Source organism: Schistosoma mansoni (assembly GCF_000237925.1).
Source record: "Schistosoma mansoni, WGS project CABG00000000 data, chromosome 1 unplaced supercontig 0034, strain Puerto Rico, whole genome shotgun sequence".
Taxonomy (NCBI): domain Eukaryota; kingdom Metazoa; phylum Platyhelminthes; class Trematoda; order Strigeidida; family Schistosomatidae; genus Schistosoma; species Schistosoma mansoni.
The window spans coordinates 1,736,612-1,762,652 of record NW_017385988.1 but is presented as its reverse complement, the minus strand read 5'-3'; the positions used below and the strand labels follow the sequence as shown (position 1 = coordinate 1,762,652).

Genomic DNA, 26,041 nt, shown 5'->3' with positions numbered 1-26,041 from the left:
TGTTTATTGAGCTACTGCTGAACAATAACTCACAAGTTCTGTAAACGACTACTAAGCATTTTCAACATTTTAGCCGCTGGATGTGAAACTCAAAAAGTATATTTCTTGTATCGAATATATGTATATATATATATGCCACTATGTGAAAATTTGTGTTCACTATGGGGAAAAAAGAAATATGGTATCACAGAACTTCATTTACAAAATTATGGGTAATAATTCAAAGCGAACACACTACGTAAATTAACTAAACGGTTAATAAATTTTACCAGTTTTTCGAACGGCGCCGTATATAGACAGCAAGTTCATGAAAAAGAAAACTTATAGGTATAACAGAAGTCATTAACCAAAATAATCCTGTAACAAATACCCAGGCTCTGCTGAAATGATTAAAAAAAAGAAAATTACTTAATATATATAAACATGAGAGGTGCATTACAAAATTTACTCGACTTGCGTGCCCGTTAGAAACAATCAGTGTAATGAGTGTTATAACTTAAAGATCACACCTTTTCTGCCCAAAAATCTTGTCCCTCAAGTTATATATCGTATACTAGCTGACAAACTAGTTGTCCCAACGCTTTAAGAATTCCCAATACGGATAATATATACGAGTTCACACATTTCCACAGAAAGTGAATCTTAGCTTAGTTTTCGACAGAAAGTCGAAATTAAAAAGCAATTAGCAAACTACCTCTCTAAACAATTGTTTACACAGAAAACAGTGTCAGTTTATTTGTTTTACAACCTACCTATAAGCATCATAAATGAAGGTGCAATCATGTGGAAGTAAAAACCAATCGAAGTATATTTTTGGTGTGCACACAGACGTAAGGGGCTAATTAGTAGAGTAGAAAGTAAGCGTAAACACAATAGTCAGTAAAACGATGACCCAAGCTCGATTGGACTTGCTGACAAATATATCATCCACGAAAAATACCAATCTCCTTCAAAATTTTGTTTCTTGAGATATATAAACGATAAAAACAAAAGGACTTTATCAAATAAATTTAATGCGCAACTCTTCACATAATTTTTAGCAGTGCACAATGTCTACGGGTTTCGATAGTCAGTATTACACAGATTTGGAATGAACTGCGAAATATACCAAATTATATCATTTCTTTCTTAACAATGGATTTGAATCTTAAGATTTTTTTGGGCCAACTCGAAAGTAACTACGAAGACTACTATCTGATTGTTGCAAACACACTTCACAAGATTTATTTCTTAGGTTAACGTACGATGTGAATAACCTCAGTTTGCGTTATACGGTAATGCCTCATATTTAGGTTGATAGGCATGGAATACAAGTGGGGTGTATATTTGCAAATACTTCTTATATGGTTGATGGATGAGTGAGCACATCAGATAAAACTGTATGTTATGAAGTGGAAGCCATTGAAACAATTCAATTTGTATATCGAGGTGATGCCAAAGCGGCAGTGCTATTCACGCAACAATCAGCGATATCACAAGCGATTATGTTTGAACATACAGTTCAAGATCCGAACTGGAGAAATATCATTTGCAATAATCTGCGAGATTGGAGTGAAAAATAATGCACACTGTATGGGTTCTCACGCTAGGTAAGTTAAGGTGTGATAACCTAACCTACTGAACGACACCGTCACTCAGAAATTTTAAACATGGAATTCAGCAAATAGTCAGATTTCTGTCACGCGAACCAGTGTGTTTCTATCATAATATCAAGTAATTGAGGCTTTTTTAACACAACTTTTGTAGGTTAAATTAGTGATTCGGTAAAGCTTGAAAATTCTATTTCCTAAGTGACGACTAATTCCAACCAATTTGACCTGATCACTTCACCTGTCGGCGCAAAAACATGTGTATGCTAAACAAAGCAAATTGTTCCGCAATGTGACTGAAGAAGTGAGATGGTCGCTTAACGGTTTGATTTTTAACTTGTGCCATATAATTTTTCTAAGCGTTTCGTTACTTTTTAATGTATACGTATAGATGATAATATATATGCGGTTCTTATACGTTCATGTGTTGCACTGAAAGTTTTAACATTTGCTACCCAGAACATAGAATGGTAATTTTACAATTTCCACTTTTAAAAAAGTTAACTGACAACCTTTGAACTACGCCACTAGAGAAAAGCAAACGTCACTCACATTGGTATCACGAAATATACATACAGTGTGTTTCCATAACCCAAATACAGTGAGCTTACTTCCATTTTTCTCCAGTTCATTTCCAAGATATCGTGAATCTAATAACAAATATTTGACGCAACAGAAACATTCTTTTGTAATAAATAAGGGAATTTTTCATATGAAAATTACAGAACAAAAATCGAATTTTAAAGTATATCAACCCATGAGGGATCTCACACAATCACAGCCAACGTAATGATCCCACAATTTTGAAGATATTCAACTGAACCATAAGCGACGTGTGTACATAGATTATGAAGGTGTAACTCCATTAAAACCCATCAATGTAAATAACATCTGAATTAACCCGAAATACGTGGGTTGACGTAGCTATTTATTTAAGTCGGTTCGTTCTACAATGGATTTTGATGCTGGAAGGAGGGCCTTCCCAATGATGCCTCATTACAACTAAGGTTTTTAGATTGCTTTAGTCTTTTACACCTACCAGGACTACGTTGCATTTCATACTTTCCTTGAAGGCGATCGATTCAGGTAAGTAGTCTTTCGTCGTCAAGAAATCCCGTGTATTGTTTTCACTGTAAGCCACGCACGTATACACGAAATTTATATGACTTGTAGCAACAGATGATAATGTGTGTCTAAGTATTACATCTATCGTCTGTATCATGAGCAAAAAGATAATGCTCACCGTTTATCTCTATTCACAATATTTACTTCAGCAGCTAGAGGTTTTTATTTAGCCAGTGTAGAACTTTCGACCCATACTAATATTCTACTTTAAGGTGGACAGGTTTGGATAGAATGCTTTGGTTGACCACCGGATTACATAGATGTTCTGCCCAGACATCAACTATAGCTAAATATTAGAGGTGATTTTAATGTCCAGATTTTAACCGAATGGTCACAGATTTGTACTCCATATTACCTACTTCATTAGTGCTACTGAAATCCCTTGACGGTCACAAATATATGCCAAAGAAAACTTCCTCCAGCTAAAACTACCTACCTAACAAATTAAAATAAAAGCAAACTAACTTGACAGGATTGTATGATTAGGACTGCGTGCATGTATATTTCGTATAATTTGCACAAGATGTACGCAAACCACAACGAGAATATTGTACATTATTATTTCTTTATAGAGCAGCTTATTCTCCAAATTTACAGGTATAAGCATTGTGAAATACCATAAGAAAAGAGTAGTAACTGAACATTTGTAGATCACATTGGTATCACTTTGTGGAAAAAAACAGAGATATGTTTTTGATCAGTGAATTTGAATTAGAGACTTCAATATTTGCTTCACTGTTTTGCAAACTTACGAACGACTTGAGTTAAATTGATAGATTTCCAACACTCATAAATCGCTCACAAATAAATAAATACTTACAATCCAGAAGCTCTTATTCTATTTAGACGTATGTTGCACGTAATGTGTTTTAAGTTGAACAAAATACAACTACCAAGAAATAATAAGAGTTACCTCATTTGTAGTTAAACTTTCCCACAAAGTATATTACATAAATAAAAAGATATACCAAAACATGAATAACTTGAACTAAAAAATCCAGTATCAAGACATAATTTGATGAGGTTATTAACTCAAGAATGTGGTACAACTCTGCATTGATTCCAGGGGATGTGGCATAAAAAAAAACTAAATATTGTAGGGAGATTTGTTAATTACTTATCCAGTTGTCTAAAATTTGCAAGTGATGCGGGTAGGAACTACTTTATTGGCATAAGTACAACAGATAGGAAGTGTCCAGTTCCTAGCACCTTTTATCTGAACTGTGCATTTTTTCCAACTTCTTGGCGCCTATTGTCATAACAAGTAAGGATAAATCGAATATACCCGGGATATTTTAATAGTTGACATGAGTAATCACAAGGAAAGGGAATTGTTCTGAGGGCAGATAATGACAGTAAATATTGTATTCGGAACGTAGTGGCAATATTCCAGCCGAACAGTGAGACTAAATTAACGAATAAAATGCTTATTCGGCGTAGGTCAACAACACAGTGAATTCTAAAAATGCCTTCTGTGGTATCGACAAGTTTTTACAGCTCGTATCAACATGCAGATATTCAGTTGGAATTATTTTATTAATTAGAAACCCTCATAAAACGTTTCAACTGATGGAGTTAAATGTCATATGTAATCAAAAAAATACTGAATTCATTTAATCTTAGCACAACTAGATACAATATGACTATTTGTGCTACTTATGACACCATTAACACTTATCCCTGGCTGTGATAGATCAAGTATAATGCCACTGAATGTCTTCATATGTACAAGAGTTCTAATTCGAAAGTATAGTTGTTGAACTAAATTGTGTCCAGTACTGAGACATTCAATGTGAAATCTACATTCACTGACTATAAGTGAGTACTATGCACTAACGAACACCGTTATCTTCGAAACCAAGTCCTTTAGCAGTTCCACAGCGGACACTCGGGGATAAATAAAATGAAGTCGTTAGCTCGAAGCTACACATACTGGCCATCAATGGACCATGATATAGAGCAAAAGTGCCGCAGTTGTTCGTCCTGTTTAGAGGCCGCAAAGAACCCAAATAAAGCTGAACCGCAACCATGGCCAAAACCAGACGGTCCCTGGCAAAGAATACACGCTGATTTTGCCGGCCCAATACAAGGCAGGAATTACTTGGTTGTTGTCGACGCCTTCACAAAATGGCCAGAAGTATACGACATGCCGAAAATAACGTCAGAGAGTACTATAAGAAAATTGACAGGTTTGTTCGCTTGTTTTGGGGTTCCCGAGATCCTAATGACTGACAACGGCAGCCAGTTCATGTCATCTGTCTTTAAACGGTTTTGCATTGAAAATGGCATATCACATCTACAGTCTCCCCCGTACCATCCTCAGTCGAATGGCCAAGCAGAAAGATTCGTGGATACTATAAAACGAGCTCGAGTCAAAGGGGGAGGAGAGGCCATCCCAGAACAAGTAATCAGCAAGTTCCTTATGTCTTACAGAGTTACCCCTAATTCGGCAGTACCAGAAGGTAAGTCACCAGCCGAGTGTATGTGCGAAAGGAAAATCCGAACAGTCTTTAGCAGTATGTTGCCACCTAGAAAGACAATTAAACCCACGAATGAAAATCATATGGTCACTCGTAGCTTCAAGGTAGGTGAAAGGGTACTCTTTAGATAACTAAAATAACTCATAATGTCATTGAATAAGAAAAAGAGAATTCAGCGAAGAAAATTTTCTTTTCGAAGAAATCATTTACTTAAGCTGTACATTCGTATATATAGTTTATATGGAAAATATATGTCTACAGGAGGCTAGGAAAGCTTGCATTATAAATTGATTCGACAATAAATAACAAATGAGGTGACGTACTAATCAAGGGGTAAGGAAGAAAATAATTTATGGGTCAGATAATAGTTCAATTGACAGATATGAAGAAAAGTGACAAACACAAAGGTCATAATAATAATAATAATCTGAGTAATAATCAAGAAAACTTATATAAGGTAATAATAATAATAATAACTGATTAGAGTTTAAATGTAAAATAGTAATTTAAAAAACAAAAACCGATAATAATCAGATAAAAGTACAAAAACAAAAAACCAAAAAAAAACGTACCCAATGAGGGAATTAGGGCCAAGGAAGGGTAAGAGGTTGGACAAATCGTTTCTGCACGCAAAGTTCAGGCTTGAATTCATGGATTACCAATGCCTCAGCAGTGCATAAAATATTGATTCGACCTCCCTTTGAACCGGTTCCTTTAACTCTATAGATTATTTTAAAAGACGTCTCTTTTGGAGCAATGTGTCCGCAATTGATCAAGTGCTCTTGTATCGAACTGGTTATCTTCTTACATTCACCTTTTAGGAGCCAAGCTGGATAGTGTTCAGAGATACGTTTGGAAAGCGATCGCTTTGTGCGGCCTATATAACGTGCTCCACATGAGCAAGTAAATTTATAAATACACATCGATGTGGCCCAAAGCGAAAGCTTATCCTTAACACACCCCCGAATGGTAGGCCGGCTAGAGAAAACGATTCGGAGCTTGGCTGTGTAGAAAGTTTTATTCAACGTTTTTGAAATCCGTTTATTCAGGATTTCAGCAGCCGTGTCTCCCTTGAATTCCATATTCATAAACAAGGTTTTCTTCTGCACCGTCAAAGTTATTTGTTGCTGACGTCTAGATGTTAAGTTGCTATCAACGAACCTCGGTGGATAACCATTTTTGATGAGGGTCTGTCGAAGATGAAGTAATTCTTCATTTATTGTGTCACTAGAACAGATTCGCTTAATCCTAGGTGATAAAGAGTGAATTAAGTTCCTCTTTCGACTCAGTGGAACCCAACTATGGAAATTCGTGTATTGTCCATTCCAAGTGGGTTTTCTATACATAGATCTTTGTAAATAACCATCAGGCAATCTTTTCAAATGGACATCAAGAAAATGGAATTCGTGGTTCGATTCTGCCTCTAAGGTAAATTGAATTGAAGGGTGACAGTTATTGAAAATATTTAATATTTCATTGTGGTCCATGTTATCATCACAAATAATGAAGGTATCATCCATATATCTCTTATATAAATGAAATTTCTCGATTATTGGACGAAGTGCTGAATTTTCTAGATTGGCCATGAAACAATCAGCCAAAAGAGGACCCAATGGAGAGCCCATTGCAACTCCATCTGTTTGTCTATAGAAACCATCATTAAATTTAAATTGTACACTGAGCGTGCATCGTAGGAGTAGTTCTTTAAGATAGTGTTTTGGGATACATATCTCCAGATTATTATTTTCAATATAGTCACATAAAAAACAAATGGTTTCTGTGAGAGGAACATTTGTAAACAACGACGTGACATCTAATGAGAGCATTTTCTTACCCATTACGTTGATATTTCTGATTGAGTCGACAAATTCAAAGGAATCAAGAGCATTGTATTTGTTGATATGATTTTTAACAGGTTGTAAAATGTCAACTAACCATTTAGCAATAGAGTGATATGGAGAGTTGTTCATATCAAGTATTGGACGTAAAGGGACATTATTCTTATGAACTTTTGGGAGTCCATATAGTCTAGGTACGACAGAACCCGATGGTTTGAGATGTTCAAAGAGGTCACAATTGATAATGAACTCATCTTTCATCTTCTTTAGGATTTTAATTAGCATCTGTTCGGTTTTCTCAGTTATGTCATTTTGGACAGTTTCTTTAGAGAATTTGACCGGATCAGATAGAATCGAAGACATTTTGGAAATATAGTCAGGGCGATCCATAAGTACAATTCCTGCACCCTTGTCTGGGCGACATAACACTAAGTCATGATTTTTCCAAAGATCAGATAATTGAGATGTATGTGTTTTTGTGAGTAAGCGACTAACTGTAGGGATTTTATTTACATATTGATTACAGCAGTCTACAAGAGTTGTTTTGAAATGCTCAAAATCTTTATTAGATACAGGAATAAGGTCATTTGTTTGACGAATAAGACTTTCAAACTGGATTTTAGCGTTCAATTCATTAATGTTAGTAGACGTACTACAAAATTTTGGACCAAGGGATAATGCTTGTAGCTGAATAGTCGATAATGTTATGCTTGAATAATTGAAAACATATTTCTCTGGCGATTCGGGAAAAGAAGCTTGAGTCTCCGTCTGTTTTAAACTTTTCATTAATTTCAAAGTCACATCTTCGGTACGATTTTTGCTAACAATATCAATGTAATCCTTAAATTTGAAGCGTTGATCTTCTGATAAATCAAATAACGTATGTGAACGTAATGAGATATTCCGTTCCAATCCTGGGATTCTAGACTTAATTTCATCGACATAATTCAAAGTAAGACGTTTTAAAGACCGATGATTTGGATGAATATGGTTACGGCGTAATGATTTGAAAAATGGTCGTGGATATTTACGTTTGTCTATACAACTTCTCAGAAAATTGATTCTAGTATTCGCTATTGCAAGCTTGACAGAATAACTAAGAAACCCACTGAGTTCCTTTACTGTCGCATGATCCTTGCAGCTCTTTAGATAACTAAAATAACTCATAATGTCATTGAATAAGAAAAAGAGAATTCAGCGAAGAAAATTTTCTTTTCGAAGAAATCATTTACTTAAGCTGTACATTCGTATATATAGTTTATATGGAAAATATATGTCTACAGGAGGCTAGGAAAGCTTGCATTATAAATTGATTCGACAATAAATAACAAATGAGGTGACGTACTAATCAAGGGGTAAGGAAGAAAATAATTTATGGGTCAGATAATAGTTCAATTGACAGATATGAAGAAAAGTGACAAACACAAAGGTCATAATAATAATAATAATCTGAGTAATAATCAAGAAAACTTATATAAGGTAATAATAATAATAATAAAGGGTACTCGTTAAATCGTATCAAGGTGAAAGAAGGTGGGAACCAGGTATTATAGAACGTCGAATCGGAAGTGTATTGTATCTAATCCGAAGAAATGTCGGAACCTGTATAAGACACATCAATCAAATTCGAAGGGATGGCAGAACATTGATGCCACAAAGCCGGCTCCCATTTCATTCGCTCATGGATTCATCTCCAAAAAGCCCTCAGGCGCGCGAAGGTAGAAAAGATAAAAGACGCAAGGGCAAAGCGACACAACCTTCGAGAGTAATGAGTCGCAAGAGAATCGCGGTAACTCAATTCCAGGTGGATCCGAGAAAAAGGTCTTATACAACAGACTTTAAAGGGGGGAAGTGTGAGGATGGTCCACAGGTGAAGTCGAGGTGGCTCTAAGAAGCCCAGAAGGAGCCCGACATGTTCCATCCAATCAGCTTTTGGAAGAATATTCTAGAATTGCCACGTGAAGCTTCCCTATTGGACAATGCTGATAACTCCCTGTCTGCGGATTGGATAACTTTAATGATGATTTTGTTTCTACTAAAATCTATAAATACCTGACAATTTTGTACCATAATCGACACTGTTTGGAATAACATTCCTTCTACTTGTCTTCTGTCTTTTGATTTGTGACTTGGGAGGGTTCTAGCGTTCGAGTGCTCAAGTATTGTGCGATAGACTAAGAAATCTAAGTTCGAGATACAACAGAAAATATCATCTAAAAGTCCTTATGTTATTTGATATTTTACCTACGCCAGATTATTTTCTTAACTTGAATGCAATCTCAATAGATGTAGAGAGAACCTGAGAAAAAACACGATCCATATTACGACGCTTCTAAGTTATGAACATATGTTTTTAATACAAGGATTAAGTTGACAACAATATTAATCGGCTACTTTTTCAATAACATGTGGAGTAATACATGAAGCCAGCTTTATTGGATCAAGTTAGCGGTCACATCGAGATTATATCAGTTTTTTGAATACAATGCGAATTTATAACCAGCTATTTTAAATGTTTGCTACAGAAGTCTAGTCTCCACTTAGTGAAAAAGATTTCAAGAAAAATACGACGTTTCTTAAATTTGAATTGTTTGCAGGTTTGGAAGGAACCTCACACTTGTAGAGATAGGTGATAATGGAGACCGTAAGATAGCAAAAGATAAAGTATTTGGGGATCTTCTGATTTTGAAACAGTTGAAAGACATCTTATACAGGTGAAAGTGAATCAGTATTGAAAGGAGTATTGGTCAACTGGGGATTATTTAATCCAAACAACCTAAGAATATGAAGACTTAGCAGCTAAATCATGGATAGTCAGCGGGCCACATTGCTACAGATGAAATTGTCTTTGCGAGCCCTCACATGCAATTCAAGGAATAATTTTTGCCTTTACGTGATTTATTATCCATAACATTAAAAAAGCAGAAATGTTTTACTTACAAATACGAAAATAGTCAGTCAGCTACAACGTAGGACCAGGCACATTTATGCATCGGTCCAAGTTGCCATACCTCGTTAGCACAACAAGATGAACACCGGATTCATAGAAGTAATTAATTTAGTGGTGGTAGTATATAAAGAAAGGTTGTATATAAGGATATAGTATAGGAAGAAAGACAGATATGAAGCAATTTTAATCTCAAGGTTTAAGGGAAGATAAAGAGTGTATACACCTACGCCATTGTGATCGATTCTGAGCCATGTCACACAGAGTCTCCAACCATTGGTTACGATAGTCACGCGGACCCCAACCAGGTAGTCTGCATCTACCAACATTGCTCAGACTAGAAGTTAGTGACTTCAAGCACTGATGCCATGTTTGGGTTTGGCCGCCCCTAACTCTCTTCCAACTATCCCCTACACTAGTCAACATTGCGCGTCGTGGTAATCGGTGTTCAGGCATACGTAACACGTGGCCCAACCATCTCAGTTGATGAAGATTCATGATTTCATCAACTGATTTACAACCATTCCTTAATACCCTGCGTCTAACCTCACTATTACTTACCCGGTTATCCCAGAAGATGCGAGCAATATTTCTAAGGCATCTGTGGTCAAATACTAGTAACCTACGAGTATCTTCTACTCTTAATGGCCATGTCTCGCAGCCGCAAAGTAGGACAGAGCGAACTGCTGCGCAGTATACTCGTCCCTTAATTGATAGACGGATATCTCGTCTTCGCCATAGGTGACGTAAGTTGGCAAAAGCCAAACGAGCTTTTCGAATCCGTGCTGAGATTTCGTCAGACACCAACCCATTAGGGCTGATCAGACTTCCAAGATAAGTGAAGTTGTCCACGCGTTCGACTACTTCACTCCCTATCCTTAGTTCAGGTGTTGACGCAGGCCAGTCCTGGAGTAACAATTTACATTTGCATGGGGAGAAACGCATCCCAAACATCCTGGCATTATTACTCAGTTCTAACAGAAGACTCTGCATTTTGTCAGCGTCTTCACCAAACAGGACTATGTCATCTGCGTATTCTAAGTCGATAAGTGAACCTCCTAGTAGAAGATCAATTCCTGAAAATTCAGTCGACGAGAGTGTTATTCCGAACAACAGGTCTATAATGAAGTTAAACAAAAGTGGGGATAGTGGACAGCCTTGACGGACACCACTTGAGGTTGTAAAATCATATGACAGTTCGCCATAAGCTCTCACTCGACTGGTAGTGTTCGAGTAAAGAGCCTTCACAAGGTTTATGTACTTCTCAGGTACACCTTTTAGTGACAGACACTGCCACAGAACCTCTCGGTCTACAGAGTCAAATGCTGCTTTCAAGTCAAGAAAAACTATCATTGTCGGACGCCAATAAACATGTCTGTGCTCTAAAACTTGACGAATGGTGAATATGTGGTTGATATAGCCACGACCAGGTCTGAAGCCAGCCTGATTTTCTCGTGTTTGCAGTTCACGAGTCTTAATTAGGCGCCCGATAATTATTGAGGCTAGTATTTTAGATGCTATGTTAGTCAGACTAATCCCTCTATGGTTATCGCAGGATGATTTGGACCCCTTTTTATATATTGGGGCAATCAGAGATTGTGACCAGTCAGATGGGATTACGTCCAACTCCCAGATTTTAGCCAGAATATTAGTCAACCTAGTCGCTAAAATTGGACCACCATATTTAAAGACCTCTGGAGCCAATCTATCTGGACCAGCTGCTCTTCCTCGTTTCAGATTAGTTATAGCCTTTTGAACTTCAAGTAGGGTCGGGGGGCCTACTTCAATGTTCCATTCAGGTTTTCTGGGAATAGTGGGTAGTTGTGCAGTAGCTGAAGGCCAGCTCAACTGCTACTTAAAGTGTTCCGCCCATCGTTCTAAACGTTTCGGTTGAGAGCAGATAGGGGTTCCGTCTTTTTCCGAGATTGTCTCACTTACACTTGACTTCTTAATCCCGGTTTCTTTTATTAATCTGAATAGTTGCCTGGTGTTGCCTACAGTCGCTGCCTTTTCCATCTCTTTTGCTTTCGTCGCCCACCACTGCTCACGATCGTTCCTTAGACTTTTAGTTAACCTAGATCTAATTTGTTTACGCTCTTCGTCGTGTTCGGAGCCTGATAGGATGAGTTTACGCGAATCCATCAGTGAAATAGACTTAGAAGAAATCCACTGGTTTTTTGGAAACCTATGGTTTAAATAACTAATAGATGTTACTGCTGTTTCCACAGCTGTTCGTATGTCTTTCCAAGCAGCATCTGGGTCAGTCTCGTTTACAGAACTGCCTAGATGTGAACTCAGTTGTTTCTGGAATTCGCATTTGGCTTTCTCGTCCGCCAGTTCAATCCTAATGGGTCTTCTTAGTGTACTTTTCCTGCGTCCATTGAGGCGCAGACAAATGCGCGCTCGTATTAAAGTGTGATCAGAGTATAAACAAGTATTCCAATACGAGCGACAATCTTCTATTGAGCCTCTCCAACGATGACTGATGACAATATGGTCTATTTGAGTCCATCGTTGGTTTGGTGCAGGTGGTCGCCATGTTAGACGATGTCTCTCCTTATGCTTAAAATTAGTGCTTGCTAAACATAAACGATTGTCTGAGCATAGTTGCAACAGACGATCACCATTATCGGTTCGTTGAGCCGGAATACTAAAATACCCACCTAAATGTCTTTCTGTTTGATTTAAGCTGCCTACCTGGGCATTAAAGTCACCCGCTACGACTACTATGTCTGAGCGCTTAGCTTTCTGAAGAAGCTCAGAGAGCTTTCTGTAAAAGTCATCTTTCACTTCATCATGGCTGCAGTCAGTGGGAGCGTAGGCAGAAACGACGAAAAGGCAACGACGTGTGTCCCTATCCTTCCGAGTTCTTACGGAGCCATTTAGCCGGACAGCACACAGGCGACTGTTAACGGGGATCCATCCTAGTAGTGCCTGTTCTGTCCTTGTACTTAGTGCTATGCCTACACCTGCAAGTCCACGAGAACTAGCCATAGGGTCGCCAGATACACGGAGAGTGTACTTCGTTGGCTGTCCATTTTGGCGAGGTGAGGTCAAGTGAATGACCACACTAGGATCCTGCATGCATGTTTCGGAGACACAGCATACATCAATCGTACGAGATTCTAGGGTTTTAGCTAAGGAGGCCTGTTGACCGATTTGACTTAGGGTACGTACGTTGAAGGCTCCAATGTATAGTTTGGAGCGAGGTTTTAGTAGACCTGGGACAGCGTTTCGCGCACTAGAATCGTTGGCCATGGTGACACTTGAGGAGGAAACCGGAACAGGAAGTTTAGTGTTGAAAGTCAAGGTAGAAGGAATAGTAGGAATTGAAGAAGGAGATTGATTAGGAATACAGTGGTCTTGAGTGCTGTTAGAGGTATGAGGGCAGTTATCACTTCCCGGTTGCCCACACCGTGGAAGGGTTCTTCTAGGGGTACCTGAAAAGGAAATTGGGTTAGAAGTGGTCTTAATGACCTGAGAGCGTGACCGCAGTGCCCAAGGGACAACTGCTTGAGGTCGGTCACACACGAAGTTTTTGTGGGGGATTTTTGACGTGTTAGCTCCGTTCTTCAAAGGACCTTACCGCCGGAGACGGATATCCGTGGGATAAGGCGAAGTGTGCATTTTTAGGGTCGACCTTTTCTAACCCCACCCCTCCTTGTGGGAAGGCAGCATCGCTGTCATGCTGGTTGTCTGAAGGAAACACCTTACTGCTGTCACACCTCTGTACAGTCAGCAGTACGACTTCACCTTCGGACCTTGGGTTTGCTGCTTTTAGTCTCACCGCTCTTCAAACGACCTGCCTGGCATGGTAGGACCTTGAGGAACGATTGTTCCAGCCAGTATAGTTCGATTGATTCATCATGATAGGCAAGCCCGACCACCAGGTCAAGGTAGCAGCAACAGTCGAAAATAGTGATAATTTGAAATATATTAATGGCTTTACAATTCTACATTTTACGGGGCAACTTGGCTACACATTCCTATTTGTTATAGAATTCCAAAAAATGTATGCAACTACTCCAAATTTTGTCGGCAAACAGTTTGTGCTAACGGTGCCATGGGGCTTCAGTCAATACTATTTCTCAGAAGTTGGTTATTATTTAATTATCTACAGGCTAGTGAACAAAGCATGGAAACAACCATATTATACAACTTTGACTGTTAAATACAAGAATATCACACAAAAGCCGAGTAAACAACTGATCGTAAAGTTTCTTAAACCACTGAAATCTAAAGTTAGACAATGCTATTTGTATGAAATAATACAGAAAACGGTGTTTTGCTATCAACATCTATTGCGTCAATCATCCTGCGAAATCACTCAATGCATGTCATATTTGATTGTAACAAGGAAACAAAGGAATATGTTCCGCTGCAAAAATATTTCTCAGGTTTTGAAAGCACAAAAAAACAAATTATTAAGCAGAGAGGTTATTGTAAAAATTAAAGTTTGCTTGGCAACTTTACTGTTGCACGATTATGACTGGATGTTTTAGTACCAAGCCTAGATAAATTTGTATTCAGGATATTATTACAATGCCCAAAGATTAGACCCAACATAACATTTTGTAAACTCAAATCATTAGCATTGGTGGCGTATGGTGATAAGGACATGCGAGAATGGTTAGTCGTAGGGATACGGGAGGTATTAAGAATTGAGGGAATGATTTTATCATGAACAAAATGATTTGGGGTGTTGTTAAAGGTATGAGGGCGGTTGTCAATTCTCGGCCGCCCACACCATGCGAGGATATTTCTTATTGACGGACCTGAGAAAGAATCCGAATCAGTGGTGATTTTAGCGATCCGTGAGTGTGATCTCAGAGCCCAAAGGGCAACTGCTTGAGGCCAGTCACACATGAGACGTTTTTAATAAGTTAGCTCCGCACTTTAAAATGCCTTACCGTAGGAGACGGGAATCTGTGGGGTAAGGTAAGGTGTGACATTCTTAGGGTCGATCATTTTTAACCCCACTTTTTTGTTGTAAATGGAGAGCACCACTAAAAACGCTGGTTGTCCAATAAAAACACACAACTGCTGACACACCGCTATACAGTTAGACGTTTGCCTTCGCTCTCAGACCTTAAGTTGCTGCTTTTATTGTTACCGTTCCCTAACCGACCTACCTGGCATGGTAGGACCTAAGAGAATATGTGTTCCAACCAATATGGCTCGGTTGAGTCACCACGATAGGCATTCCCGACTACTATGTCAAGTTAGCAGCTACGGTCGAGGTCTTCATCTGTCTAATTTGCTGGATTGTTAATAAATGTTCAGTCCTTTTTCGTGATAATCTCAATAATATCTACTTTTTCAATATTTTTTCCTCGATATCTCGGTAGAATTATGTAATATTACTTATCACTGCATTCTAAAGATGAACCGAAGGGAGATATATACGGTAGTTTAATGTTTCTACTTTGCAATTATGAGTATTTGAAGGTCAATTCTTCAAATTTACACCTATCGTCCAACGTTTACAAGCACTACTTAATTTAGATGGTCCACTCACGATCACCACGCTCGTGGGTTGAGACTAAAGATGAATAGTGAACTATTTTTACATTATTAAAATGGGTAAGTAGAATGCTGATAGATAGGTGAACACAATGTTGAGATATGGACAGGTGATGACTACATGCAAAAACGAGATTTTTTTCCAAAACAATGGATGAACTGACATTGAAGAGATAACTTCTAGCCGGAATAATATGTATTTTTTGTCTGATAAAAGAACGTACTCATATACAAATTATCGGCAGAAAAACGAACATGATTCAATGTCATAAACGATCGGAGGATATCAACTTTGAAGGTCACTTGCTTGCCCACGAAATAAAACCTGATATTTATGGACAGATACTTATTGTATTGTGTTTCACAAGGAAACAGATATGACGGACATATTCACTGAGGTTAATGGAAATAAAGACATTTTAAACGCACTAAAACAGGTCATATAAATTTGTGAAATTTACTAGGTACTGGATAATACAAATAAGGTAATCGTTTGATCACAGAACATAACTAGATAGAAGTCATATACTACTGAAATATATTAATAGTATGTACATAGAAACATATTACTGGCAATACAACCACGTTAAAACACCATATCAGCTCAAGGGAATTATGTCACAACACATACCTAAGAAACCCGTCACAGCTATCAGATGATTTGAAGAAAAAAAAGGTATCTTCTAAAGGACAAGTGGGTGGAGCGACTACAATAACGACATTGAAACATGCGACCAAACATAAAAGAAGAGTAAGCACAGTAGCGATTGGATGTAGTGATGCGATACCAAATAACACTGGAAGAAGCAATGGAAAGACAATGCGTGCTTGTCTATACCTTGGTCGATGTTTTGAAACAATTTTCGTCACCTGCATTGGCACAGAAATACTGGAAAACACATTTTAAATGGAAAAATTCATGCAAAACATTGTGTCTGTTAACAATTATTTCTAAAACGTACACGAAAGTGAGTAACAACTGGATCACTATTTTAAGCATACACCACGTTTTATGGTCAGGTAAAATCAGAAGTCTTCAAATACAAGTGATTCATACCATGACATTCTTTCGGAATAAAACAGTAGATACTGATGGCTATCGCAACTTTTTCGTGTGAAGTACTGATAGTAATAATTTTGACTAAGATCTATTCCAGGAACAAGTAAGACACAAAAGCTAGTACATACATAAACTAATACTTTGCATAAGGAAAAAACCGAAATAATCACATTTTATGGCTTGGATTAAAATTCTAGTGAGCTTCATAAAGCACGAATGATGATAGGATACTTCAGATGCTATTTCGTTAGTCTTTAATTTTATAAACTGTAGAATTTTAGTAATATTATACAGTGAACAGTGAGTAACATGGGTTCAATAAAAGTTAAAACTGACTGGTGGCCAGTAGCTAGTATTATTAGAGAAAAAATGAGCCCATGATCTAAAGTTTAGGTAGATACTGTGGACCCAATCAATGGTACTGAATATCTCATTCTGGTTTATGAGTTCTTGAAATGGCTGGAAATTCTCCCAGTGGTACTCCTAACGCCCCAAATGTCCTGGTACGGTCAAGGATGTGGAGAGGCCGCTCTCCCTCTCGAAATGCTCTCATATGGCCACGCGTACATAACCACTGTCAGGAAAGTCCTACTCACTCCCTTCTCGTGGCGGGGGTGTTGTTTACGAAAGTGAGAGGACGAAAAGCGAATGTCCGGCGCTTTAACCGGGTTGGTGGACACAGAAAGTCTACATAGGGGAGTTGGAAAATCCTGATTCCAAACCAATGGTGCACATGGGCTCCAGTATCCTGAGGGAACAAATGGCGTATGAATCAATCGTTGGTCATCGGCTACCATGGGACTGCATCTCCTTACGATGCTCCACTGCCTTTGTGGATCAGACCTTTAAGTCAAAGGTTCTGGGTGTGGCCCCCTAAGAAAACCATCTGTTTCAGTTTGGGCACCTGGGCAGTATCGCAGCCCTCACACAAATCAAATGAGAATTATACGGCGCATATGTATCTGGTGCCTCCTTGTACCAATATTTATGTGTTTACATAAATAAATAAATAAATTCGTCCCTAGTTTTCTCCCAACCTACTCCTACACCACGAAACATCGCACGTCGGTGGCTGGGCATACGTAACACGTGTCCCATCCATCTCAACTGATGAAGTTTCACTACTTCATCAATCGATTTACCATCCTTACCTAGTACCTGTTTCCTAACAACTGCATTACTTATTCGGTGGTCCCAGGATATACGAGCAATGCTTCGAAGACACCTATGATCGAATACTAGTAGCCTACGAATATTCTCTTCTCTTACCAGCCATGTTTCACTGCCATAAAGTCGGACGGAACGAACTGCTGCACAGTAAACCCGTCCTTTGGTTGCTAGATAGATATCTCGCCTACGCCATAAATGACGCAAGTTGGCGAAAGCCAGTCGAATCTTCTGTATCCGTGCTGAGATTTCGTCACACACCAGACCACAAGGGCTGATGAGACTCCCAAGATAAGTGAAGTGGTAGACACGCTGAACTACTTCACTCCCAATCATTAGTTCGGGTGTCGATGCAACCCAATCCTGAAGTAACATTTTGCATTTAGAGGAGGAGAATCGCATCCCAAACATGCTTGCATAGTTGCTTATAGTGGTCAGAAGACTGCACCTTGTCAGCGTCTTCACCGAATAGAACTATGTCATCGGCAAATCTTAAGTCAACAAGTGAGTCTCCTGGTAGAAGTTCAACTCCTGGAGATTTAGATGAGGAAAGTGTTATCTCTAAAAGCACACCTACGATAAAGTTAAACAAGAATGGAGAGAGTGGACAGCCCTGACGAACACCACTTGACGTAATCAATTCTGATGACAGTTTACCATAGGCTCTAACTCGGCCAGTTGTGTTCGAGTAGAGCCTTTATGAGGTTAATGTACTTCTTTGGTACTCCTTTCAGTGACAAACACTGCCATAGAACCTCACGATCAACGGAGTCGAATGCCGCCTTAAGGTCAAGAAATACTACTATTGTGGGTCGTCTGAATGTATGTCTATGTTCTACGACCTGACGTACAGTGAATATATGGTCTATACAACCACGTCCAGTTCGAATTCGTCCATGTCTTCTTGCTTAAGGCATGAGTCCGATGTTCTCAGTTCCTCTTCAGATGACAAAGGGGAATGTAAACTTGATGATCCAGTATCAATTCTCCATGGGTTTTTGCGCGCATCAGACTTTGAATGACATGAGCTGGATAACATAAGCACTCGAGTTTAATATTACTTACGACATTTAATCGGGAACAGCTTATAGTTCTGTATATCTGAAAAATAAACTTAAGTTGCTTACTTCAGCCGCAAACCAATTGCTAATACGTGTTGGCGTGTAAGTCGACGACAACGTTTTTACTTGTGCCGAATTTATGTATATGCATTTATAAATATAACGTACCTACTTTCTAGTCAGTCATACTTGAATGTCCAGCAACCTGAACTGCGGATTTGAAAGTGACTGTTTTCAGCCTGCATTTCAGTTACATCCATGTCAACTGAATTATACAGATGACCCGGTCTCTGTTTCAACGCTTCTGTACAAAAGATTTATAGGATTATTATGCTTAACTCTTGAATTTTTCTGCATTTCATGGCACTGTGTTTTCGTCAGCCAAAATATTAGCATGACAGCCGGTCGCTTTAATGAACGAAACCAACAGATCCGTCTTAGTTTGTACACCGTTTATAGGAAGTGAACTTCTGTGTATATAACTCACCATAGTAGTGAGTAACCTCATACCTGATAGCCGACCAATTGTTATGTAGTTGAGCACCCTTCTCCACGTACATATCTACAAAGTTAGCAGGATACATAAGAATTTGTTCGCCCACAAGTCGCTTGGTTGCTGCAGTAAATACTTGCTTCAACGAAGGTTGAATTTACATCCACTTTAACTACCTTCTAGCGGCGGGGTGTTGTTTACGAAAGTGAGAGGACGAAAAGCGAATGTCCTGCACCTTAACTGGGCTGGTGGATATGGAGGTTCCACCTAGTAGAGTTGGAAAACCCTGATCCCAAACCAATGGTGTATATGGGCTACAGGATCCTGAGGGAACAAATGACGTACGAACCTATTTTTGGTTACCGGTTACCATGGGACTGCATTTCCCAACGTTGCTCCACTACCTTGTGAATAAGCCTTTTAGGACAATGGCTCGCGTGTAGCCCCCAAGATAACCATCTGCTTAGGTTTGGGCGTCTGAGCAGTATTCCATACCTCACAAAAATCAATGATAACTACTACTGGCTTCATTATTATTGTGTGGCTCATGTGAATCCCCACTTCAATCATTAGTAGGTATCGTGCTTCGATTATGATTAGACTTAACAAATAACAACCCCTAGCAATAACAAGGACTCTCTGGGCACTAAGGATTTTTCCTGAAACAGTACCGAACAATAAGGGTTAGATAACGGACAACAGCTTACCTCCTCCATTTCAGTAATTTTACCAACGGTAATCCATTACACGAAACTGCTTACCGCCATACCATCCTCGGTCAAATGAAAAGGCAGAGCGACTTGTGGACACCCTCAAAACAACGTTGTTAAAATCAAAGGAAGGCGCTCATCACCAAACGATGCACTACTGAATCAGAAATCGCCAGCAGGAATCCTCACGGGTCGTAGATTGAAAACGCATCACATACTGCTGAAAAGAATTAGCTATGCGAACACATCAAAACTAAGAGTGTCAGAATTTGGAATAGGATCTCCTGTGTTTTCCCAACATTACAGATCGAGGCATGACACATGGATAGAGATGTGTGACAAGAAGACTTGACCAGGTAATGTATAAGGAGGTTGGAAAAGACAAACGGACTCCAAACCCAATCAATTACGAAGACATGTGTAGGCCAGAACATACCACGACAAGCAACTGGATACTAAAAACACTAATAGACACACCCAGTCAACTACAGCCCCCGAACGACAAACTAGAAAGGACAGAGATAACACCTTTAGGACTAGTGAGACTACGTCCAAAATGGTCAAGACGACAACGGTGAAGAATGGTTCAGTTTCGAGCGAACCAAGGGGAGATATATTATTTGAAAGGGGTGTTGTGGGTATTGGATCCATAAGTACAGCATTCAGAACCCGACTGTTGCTGCTGCATTTAGAAAGAAAACAACCTTAAGGTTAATACATTAATATATAGCGAATTCCTCTGGTTAAATTTCAGTGCACCTCCATTTGTATTGATGTATTCCGTATGAAGCTAGTTGATTGAGTTTGAAAGCCTTTCATCGTACTGATGAACTCAATATTATTTAACAATAAAATGGTGACTGCTTTGTCGATAATTATTGAAGTTGATCAATATATTATTCCGTTTATATTTATTTATTTGAACACACACATAAGTACAAGGAAGCACCAGATACATATGCGCCGTATAATTCTCATTTGATTTGTGTGAGGGCTGCGATACTGCCCAGGTGCCCAAACTGAAACAGATGGTTTTCTTAGGGGGCCACACCCAGAACCTTTGACTTAAAGGTCTGATCCACAAAGGCAGTGGATCATCGTAAGGAGATGCAGTCCCATGGTAGCCGATGACCAACGATTGATTCATACGCCATTTGTTCCCTCAGGATACTGGAGCCCATGTGCACCATTGGTTTGGAATCAGGATTTTCCAACTCCCCTATGTAGACTTTCTGTGTCCACCAACCCGGTTAAAGCGCCGGACATTCGCTTTTCGTCCTCTCACTTTCGTAAACAACACCCCCGCCACGAGAAGGGAGTGAGTAGGACTTTCCTGACAGTGGTTATGTACGCGTGGCCATATGAGAGCATTTCGAGAGGGAGAGCGGCCTCTCCACATCCTTGACCGTACCAGGGCATTTGGCGGCTCTTTCAGATTACTGTTTATACTCTTACTACTTCTGCTACTATGGTATTTGAATCGACAACTGCATCTCTTTGTTAATGTGCTATGGCAACTTGAACTGATGTACGTACGAAGTTCTACGTTGTGACTGACTGATTAGATTACTACTTTACAATTCAGATGGTCATGGTGATGCGAATAATGGATGGTTACTCAAAAACCTCCATGAGCTACGTCATTAAACTTGGAGTTGTTAGCCACTGTACGCTACTTGATGCTACATCTACAAGGGCGTTTCGGAGGCGCAAGTTTTATGGCGACATACGGAAAGTGTACATTTTTATTTTTAATCATTCGGAGCACTAGCATTATGATGTTTATTGTCAAGTGCCACAGAAAAATACCCTGCAAAATCTCGACATCGCAATGTAAGGTCGTTTTTATGACGTGAGAGACAAACTCCAGAAGCGTAATGAAGGGAAGAAAGATAATATATGTTACAACTAGATAATAACCCTTGATTGCTTCTCTATAGGCGTTGTTTAGTGTAAACGAACACTTTATGCTGCTAGTTGTTGGTTACGAAAAAATGGAAGTAAAATTATTATAAAAGTTTGTTTTTGTTAAATTTCAGAATTCACAAGACGGTTACTAAGATTCTGAATACTGAAATCGGTGTAGCAATGGAGCCTAACCGGTATTTTTAGAAATGTTTTTATTTCAATATCAATTTTCCAACAAACCACCATCTATTTTCTCACTTCCATGAAACACGTTGAGGAAGAATAAGCGTACGTACCCAATATCTCTATTTTGGGGGAAATTTAGAGGTTTTCCCTAAAGTTCAATGGGCTTCCCCAAAGTAGGGAGATTGGGTAGTGATAGTGTGTATGGAATCCCATTACTTTTGGTACAAGAAAATCCGTTAATTTTGGCAAGAAATGATACCGAAAAAGCCGAAGCTTTATCGGAGTAAAGTTTTTTCTACTCATAATGAGGAACGACCACCTGTTCATTGTGATTGTGGCGTCTTGTTGATGGACCCTGTAGTTATTGAGAAAGATACTGTCTTAAGACTACTTCAGCATCTCAAACCTGATAAGTCCGGTGGTCCTGATGATATTCATCCTAGGATTATGAAAGCCCTATCAGATAAAATTGCTGAACCTTCAGCGATACTGTTTGTTATGTCTCTGTGGCAGTCCAAATCGCCCAGAGACTGGAAAGACGCGATAGTCAGTCCGGTGTATAAGGCTGGGAGTAGAAATTTAGTTAGTTACTATCGACCTGTCAGCTTAACTAGCGCAGTTGTAAAACTGATGGAAAAAATTATTAGGATGGCTGTTATAAACTACGTGGAAGGACATGATCTTTTGCCCAAAGAACAACATGGTTTTCGGAAAGGCCTATCATGTTTGACAAATCTTCTCATTGCAAGAGAAGATTGGGCTGAGGCAAAAGATCGCAATATTCCTGTAGATGTGATTTTCATAGATCTAAGTAAAGCCTTTGATAAGGTTTCCCATTCTGGTCTTAAATTAAAACTGGAAAGTTTTGGAATTCATAGACTGGATAAGTGACTTTCTTCATGACAGGAGACAAAGGGTAAGAGTAAATGGAGCTCTCTCATCGTGGGGACCAGCAAAAAGTAGAGTCCCCCAAGACACAATCCTAGGTCTTCTCTTTGTACTTTATGTAAATGGATTACCAACTATAGCTAAGTCATCCGTCCTACTCTTCGCCGATGACATAAAGATTCGGAGACCCATATATACAGCATGTCAGACAGAACAATATTACAAGAAGATCTTAACTCATTAGTGGCATGGATGAACGGGTGGTCACCAGAAATAGATCCTAGCAAAAGTGTAGTGATGCAATTAAATAACTACGATGATTCGTATTACTACACAATATGTGGACTATTGTTGCCCAAAGTAAGAAACTATAAAGATTTAGGAGTCATACTAAGTAATAATCTCAAAACAGCCAGTCACTGTAAGGCTGCTGCAACAAAAAGCTATAGGATATTATGATCTATTCGTAGATCTTTCCGGTTACTGGATGAGGAAATGTTTAGATTATTATACCCAACTTTCGTACGGCCACATTTGGAATATGGGATTCAAGCAGCGAGTCCTTGTTTCAAATATGAGGCGGATATGTTGGAACGAGTCCAACGCCGCGGGACAAAAATGGTAAAAGGCCTATCTTATGAAGACAGACTGAGACACCTCAACTTATTTCCGTTATCTTACCGGCGAATACGGGGTGATCTAATATTAGCATATCGTATCCTGAACGATGACCTTGGTACTAACATTAACCTATCTTTTCCTCCCATCTAAGGGCTGACCATTTGAGAGGACATTCGAAGAAAGTCCAAAAACCGAGATCAAATCGTCTACGTCTGGAGTTTCGTTTCTCGCACCGAGTAGTGAATTACTGGAATTCTCTGCCAGAACACGTAATATCAGCACCTTCTGTTGATATATTCAAGACGAAGTCGGACCTCCACAGTGTAACAAACTTCAAAGATTAAAATAGGTCAATAGACCTCCTATCCTTATTACTGAAGACTGACTCCATATTGGGTTGAAAACTAAGACACATTCATGGTAAGTAATGTCAACTGGTAACTCTGACGTTGTTCAACGGTCTTGGTTAAATACAAACACACTTTGCACTTAAAAAAGATGTATGGCAAATGTCGGACTGTTATTAACCTCTTTGTAAACTATGATCTCACTTTCTGTAAATCGGTGTCTTCACCCGGGTACAAATTTTAAAAACTTAACCTGGTGACTAAACGTTTGTCCTATGGGAAATTGAAGGCAAACATAGGAAACATTTGAACTGAGCACATGATTGTGAGTGGACTTCGCAAAAGTTCAAGTGAGTAGAAGGCTATTTGACGTAAATGTAGGATAGAGGCAAATGGTTAGCCGTATATTAAGGTGAAAAGCAGACACTCCATCGAAAATTCAGAGACACTGAAAAGTCAGGTAGACAAAAATGGCAAAGTCCCACTATTTTCTCATGGCTGCAGCCATGAGACAAGGAGATTCTAAACTACAACACTAAATAAAAAGCAATGTCATTGAGATATTTAAATACCAACTGGTTATAAGATGCCCGGTCAAAAACGGCACTCCGTGGTAAGTTAAAAACTGATAAGAGGGAAACGACAAATCATACCAGTACGTTGACCTTGAAGGGGACTACGGATAACCTTGATGAGTTTTGCACTACTGAAAAAGTAAACTATTTTAAACAAGACAATCTTCATAATCCCGTGTTTTTGTAGCTAGATAGTATTGAATGTGTTACATATCACAATTATCATGATTCGTCAGCGATGTTTTCTGATTTATTTCAAAGAACTAAGCACGCCATTCATTGCTTCGGAACCCTCACCTATTTTGATACGGAGTACAGATACAAGAAACAGTTATCATAAAAAAACAATATGGTATATGATGGCACAAACCCTGCATTGGATATAATAATCGACACATGCTGACTAGTTTCTAAATACTGAAGCGATGATGTATTTAAAGGAACATACATACATGATAAAACAGTACACTACAAAGAAAACAGATTCGACAGAACTATGCGGTTCAAAGGAACGAATTTGGATTTCGTATAAGGAAGGGTGTAAAATAAGTATGTATGGAACGTTATACAAGACTTATCTCAGCAGTTTTTGGTCTCCTTCTCTTTGCTCCCCGTTATATTATTTTTCTTGCTAAGATGAATATCAACTGGAAAAGATTGCGCAATATAGAGTTGGATAGAGAATGCTGGTGGGTGGCCTGTGATCCTTCAAGAGGGGTAAGAGGCGTAAGTGAGTAGGTAAGTTGCTAAGAATGAACAAATTTATGAAGCAGCCGAATAGAAACGACAAGTTGTACACTATTGTTCTTAGCTTTCTGTAGTGTTGACAATTTAGCTTCTCACAAGTACACTGATTTGAAAACGACAAACTTGACTTTTTTTACTAATGAAGACCTCCCAAGTTTTCTGAAGTCTAAGAAGCTATTGGGTGCTCGAATATAGGTGGTAACATGAATGGACTAGATTATTACTGTCAAAGCTGTGTTGAGACACCTATATTTTGTCGAGAAACCGCACACCACACGTTATCTTTTAACTCAACTCCTATCCCGAAAAGCAATGGTGGCCATATGAAAAAACAGTAAAGTTATAGTGTTCAGATAGTACCCTATACCCTATAGGGGGAATGTGCACTATTTTTCATGCTAAACACATCTGAAGCTTCACATGTTTAGCATTTCCATATGCTCCGTCAGTTAGCATAATAATTCAGTAAAGCCTCACTAATTATTCCTATGCTAACGAATGTAATGAAATTCTTAGTTTTATAATCTGAAACCATTTCACTCAGACTTCTGTATGCTTCACTGCATTTGTCTTCTTTAATTCCTCATATTAGATGTGTTCAAACGACTCATCTTGCGGTCACACGTTAACTGTAAAGAGAAACTGCTACTCAGTTTTGGTTGATGGTCGACTGGTGACGTAAAGAACACCAGGACTAAACAGTAGTCGATGGACAAAATACGAACAAAAATAAACGTTACTGTAGTAAACTTTATAAAAAGTTTCATGTTTAAACG

The 26,041-nt window shown here is 38.8% G+C and overlaps 1 protein-coding gene across 3 annotated transcripts; it reads right to left on the bottom strand.

The window, feature by feature from the left end:
* Window positions 1-506: 506 nt before the first annotated feature.
* Smp_091790.1 (hypothetical protein) lies at window positions 507-24,631 on the bottom strand (the record flags this gene model as incomplete). Of its 3 annotated transcripts, XM_018791893.1 has the most annotated exons (5): window positions 749-838; window positions 2,142-2,239; window positions 3,180-3,379; window positions 16,134-16,391; window positions 24,597-24,631. In XM_018791893.1, 4 exons carry the CDS (start codon window positions 16,376-16,378, stop codon window positions 749-751), a joined length of 633 nt encoding a protein of 210 aa, XP_018644999.1. The 3 variants fall into 3 exon arrangements, with proteins under 3 accessions (XP_018644998.1, XP_018644999.1, XP_018645000.1); XM_018791894.1 differs by lacking the exon at window positions 24,597-24,631 and having other exon boundaries at window positions 507-907; window positions 16,134-16,378; XM_018791895.1 differs by lacking the exons at window positions 749-838; window positions 16,134-16,391; window positions 24,597-24,631 and adding exons at window positions 839-907; window positions 5,767-5,846.
* Between the last annotated feature and the right edge of the window lie 1,410 nt (window positions 24,632-26,041).